This window comes from Oryctolagus cuniculus, chromosome 4 (genome assembly GCF_964237555.1).
Source record: "Oryctolagus cuniculus chromosome 4, mOryCun1.1, whole genome shotgun sequence".
NCBI lineage: Eukaryota > Metazoa > Chordata > Mammalia > Lagomorpha > Leporidae > Oryctolagus > Oryctolagus cuniculus.
Window position 1 is genome coordinate 58,752,398 of NC_091435.1, and position 4,714 is coordinate 58,757,111.

At 40.1% G+C, this 4,714-nt stretch overlaps 1 protein-coding gene across 1 annotated transcript; it reads left to right on the forward strand.

The window, feature by feature from the left end:
• Window positions 1–526: 526 nt before the first annotated feature.
• LOC100347760 (splicing factor U2AF 65 kDa subunit) lies at window positions 527–1,997 on the forward strand. The gene is given in 10 exon segments (XM_051818447.2): window positions 527–664; window positions 666–728; window positions 730–791; window positions 793–1,039; window positions 1,041–1,234; window positions 1,236–1,320; window positions 1,323–1,506; window positions 1,509–1,615; window positions 1,618–1,684; window positions 1,687–1,997. Coding segments are annotated over 10 exon segments (1,458 nt in total).
• The last annotated feature ends 2,717 nt before the right edge of the window (window positions 1,998–4,714 follow it).

Below are 4,714 nucleotides of genomic sequence, written 5' to 3' on the forward strand. Positions count from 1 at the left end.
ACCTGTATGCCTGCCTCCTTCAACGGGGAAACATCATTTGGTATATCTGTGAGGGTGTTTTAGAGACTGATGTTTGGATCAGTCCCTGCCATTGTGGGCGGGCAGGATCCAACCCACTGAGGGCCAGAATTGCCAAAAGGCAGACAAAAAGCAAGCTCTCTCTTTACTCTGGCTGGGACATTCATTTCCAACCTTCAGACCTGATTTCCGGGTTCTCTGGACATGAGGCCTGAGGACTGTGAGTTACAGCAGTGTTACCCTCAACAAAAAACTCCAATCACCCCTTCTCAGGCTTCTCTGGCCTTGACCAGCAGTGAAACCATCAACTCCCCTAGGTCTTAAGAGATTTGACTCAGACTGAGTAACACCACTGCTTTCCTTCTTTTCCATCTTGAAAGCAGTATACCACGGGACTTAGCATCTGTAGTCCTGTGCACCAATTTCCATAATAAATATCTCCTCTCAGGGTGGGCAGCAAGGCAAGGAGAAGCGGAAGCTGAACAGGACACTGCTCTGCCTCGTCAGCATGCTGGACTTCGATGAGTACAAGCAGCAGCTCAAGGAGAATAAACAAGACAGGGACAATGAGAACCAGCACAGGATAATCAGTCACAGCAGCTCTCAAAGCTGGCAATGCAAACTCCAGAGCTGGGACCTGCACAACCTGGGCCAGCCAGAGAAGTGACAAGCAGTGGCCAAGCAAACCTTTGACTGGAATTGCTAAAGAAAAAGCATGGTGGATTGTCCCATTACCCCTGGTCCGAGAACAAGAAGGTCCCTAAATATTGGGATGGCCACCACCTGTTCCGAGCACATCATACCAATGCAGTACAAGGCCATGACAGCTGTGGGTCAGATGCCAGCCACTACTCTTCTCACCATATCTCCTGCCAGTCTGGCAGTGACCCCAAACCCATTACAGATGATTGGAAGACAAATGGCTCCACAGGCCCAGTGCCTCAATGTGGGCAGCTTTCCCTGAGGCATCACTGATGAGACCATGACTGATTTCTTCAAAGCTAAAACACCCTGAGGGGGTTGATGATGTTCTGACCCAGGCCCCAGGGCCACCCAGTGTTGCCTGTACAGATGAACCAGACAAGAATTTCTGGAGTTCTGATCAAGTGAACAACACTACTCAGGCCATGACCTTCTATGACAACTTCTTCCAAGAACAGTCATTGATGATCTTCAGGCCTCAGGACTATCAGCCACTGTCTGGGATGTCAGAAACTCTCTGTGTGGGTGCCTGGCGATGTTTCCAACGTGGTCCCTGACTGTCCCCACAAGCTGTTCACTGGGGGATTACCCAAATACCTGACATTGGTGATGTGAACAGGGGCCTGGTAAAAGGGCTGCTGACATAGTTCAGACCTCTCAGGGACTTCAACTTGGTGGAGGACAGTGTCATGGGGCTCTCCAATGGCTATGCCTTCTGTGAGTTCAAGTTCATCAATGTAAGGGATGAGGCCATGGCGGGGCTGAATGAGATGTAGCTTGGGGCTAAGAACTGCTGACCCAGAGGGGAAGGGTAAGAGCCAAGAATGCCACCCTGATGGGCCCTGCCCCAAGCACCATGAATCAGCTGCCTATGACCCTCCAAATGAGAGGCTTGAAGTGAGCTCCTAGATATGCGTGGGTGGCCACCCAAGCAAGGACCTATACCTCCTAAATATGGTGCCGCCCAAAAGTTGATGCATGACTAGGAGGATGAAGAGATTGTACAGGATATACAGGTTGAGTTTAACAAATTTGGGCTTATCAAAATCATGGCAATGACTAGCCCTGTGGATGGTGTCCAGGTACTGAGCTATGGGAAGACCTGTGTGGAGTTAACCTCTATGTTTGACTGCCAGAAAGCTATGCAGAGTCTGACCAGCCAGGAATTCTGGTCCAGGTGGCTGCGGAGGAGTGGGAGCAGATCTGGGTCGGGGCTCCCCCCACTCCCCAACCCCCTTACTTTCTCTGAAGGTAATAGAGAAGCGACAGCAGAGTGACAGCCGGCACAACTAGAATGGCAGAAATCAAGAGTAATAGCCGGGAAGAGGGGTTGAGGTTGGAGCAGGGAGAGGACTGAGGGGAGACACAGAAGGAAAGGATTGGAATGAGGATAGGTACACAGCAGGGTGGGGTAGGACCCCCAAGTCTCTACCAAAATAACCTCTCCTTCTCCCTACACCCTCTCGCTTCCTCTTCCCCACAAAGAAATACAGTCTGTTCATATTTTATGGTCAAATTATTTTGAATTTTGTTGCTTGGCTCTGTGCCCTGCTATCTCCTTCCCTGGGACCCCAATTCCTGCCCTGCAGCCCTCTCCCAGGTTTCTTATGTAGCTGACTTTCTTTAATGTTTCCCCAACCTGCTTTCAGGCCTGTGGCCCCTGTTCCTCTTCTATCTCTGTGGTAGCTTCATATTTGCTAAGATAAATGTACTCAATAAATCTTTGTCATGTTTCACTTTCAAAATTATATATTCTATTCTATTCTATTGTGTCCTATCTCATCTAATCTAACTGGTTCTGTTTCTCTGGAGAAAGTCCTCTGTATTATGATGTATATATTATAATTCATATATAATTTATGTAATTATATATAATGGTAATTTATATGTAATTTATATAGTGATAACATATAAGCTATAATTAAATAACATAAAAATTGTCTCTAGAAGTAAACAAAACCAATGTAGGAATGGAAGTAACTTTGTTGGAAAGTTTACATATAAACTTTATTTTTTTAAGATTTATTTATTTATTTGAAAGTCCAAGTTACAGACAGAGAAGAAGAGGCAGAGAGAAAGAGAGAGAGGGGTCTTCACTCCTCAATTGGTCACAACAGCCAGAGCTGTGCCAATCCAAAACCAGGAGCCAGGAACTTCTTCCAGATCTCCCATGCATGTTCAGGGGCCCAAGGACTTGGACCATCTTCTACTGCTTTCCTAGGCCATAGAGGAGAGCTGGATAAGAAGTGTAGCAGCCCGGTCTTAAACCAGTGCCAATATGGGATGCTGCACTGCAGGTGGTGGCTTATCCCATTACAACACAGCATCGGCCCCTACTTATAAATTTTATATATATCAAGGATTTTACTGGTACCTGAGACAAAAAAAAATTTCTAACTACAAAAACTGTTATTTAAGTTTAAATATTATGGGAGTATGAAATTCACATATTCAAATCAAAGTATGCATTATGTTAATTGATTTCTGGATGATAAAACTAACCTTATATTCCAAGAATAAATCCGATTTTCTGTAAAATAACTTTTATGTATTATAATATTAAATTTGCCAATTTTTGAGGATTTCATTTTTATATTTATTTTGGAATATGTGTCCATTTATTCTTTGTCTTCTTGTTATATGTTTGTCTAGCTTTAAAATCAGAATGGTACTGGACTCAAAGAATAAGATGCCAAGTCTTCCTTTCTCATCTATATGTGGAACTATTTGTATTGTCACTTTTTTTTTTCAGAACGTTTTAGAAAATTCACCAAAGAAGCCATATATGATTCATATATTTCAATGTGTAATTCTTTTTAAATTATTGGTTCATTTAGTGACTTCTTGTAGATCTATTCAGATTTTCAAGTGATTCTGACGTTAGTTTTGGTACTTTGTGAATTCATGCAAGTTGTTCATAGTCTCCCTTGCAATCTATTTACTTGTAAGTAATCAGCGATACTGTTCCCATTTCATTTATAAGTTCTGTGTTTTCTATCTTTTTGTTTCTTACTAGGGATAGGTAATGCTTTGTCAAAATTATTATATATTTTTAAAGAAATAATTGTTAGTTTGATTTTATTCTCTATAATCTTTTTTTTTTATTTTTACTCCTTTTGAATTATTTCTTTCATTTGTTGTCAACTGGTTTGTTCTATTTTTTTTAGCTCTGAGGATATTAATTTTGATTATTAATGTGAGATATTTCTTCATTTCCAGTTTTCCTGTAAGCTCTGCTTTGTCTGTTTCTCATATGTTGCAGTTTATTTTCATTTGGGTCAAAAGACAGTCTAACTCCCTTGAAATTTCTTCTTTTATTCACTGACCATTTTAAAATGTATTGCTTAAATTCCAAATACATGTTGTTTCAACAAATCCCCTATAATTGGTGATTTATCATTTTGTATTTTTGTACATATATCAAAAACTGTTATTTCCAGTCTTTGAAATTTATAAAGATATTTTCTAAAACATAGTTTTTGGCCTTTTTATAAAAAATGTCAATGACACTTCAAAGAATATATACTTTGCTGTTTTCAAGCTTAGTATTCTAGAGTTGTCTTTTAGATCATTTTGGTTGAAACTCTATACAAGTTTTTGAAATAACTGCTAGCTTTCTGTCTGGTTCTTTTATCAATTATTGAGCATAGAGTATTGAAGTCTTCAGCTGTTATTGCTAACTGTCCTATTTCTCTTTTCAGTTGTCAGTTTCTAATGTTTTGAAACTCTGCTGCTGAATGTGTGTATGTTTGTAATCATTTTCTTTTCCTTATTGACATTATGCAATATTTCTCATTGCCTCTGGTAATGATTATTGTCTTAATATCTATTCTCCAATATTAATATAGTCAGTCTACACTATTTCCACTACCATGTGCATAACAAATTTTGTACCATCCTTTAACTTTCAACTTATTTGTTTTTTTTTTTGAGTCTAAAGTATGTTTTTGTAGATCGCATATATTTGTTAGTAAGTTGGATATAATAAAATCAA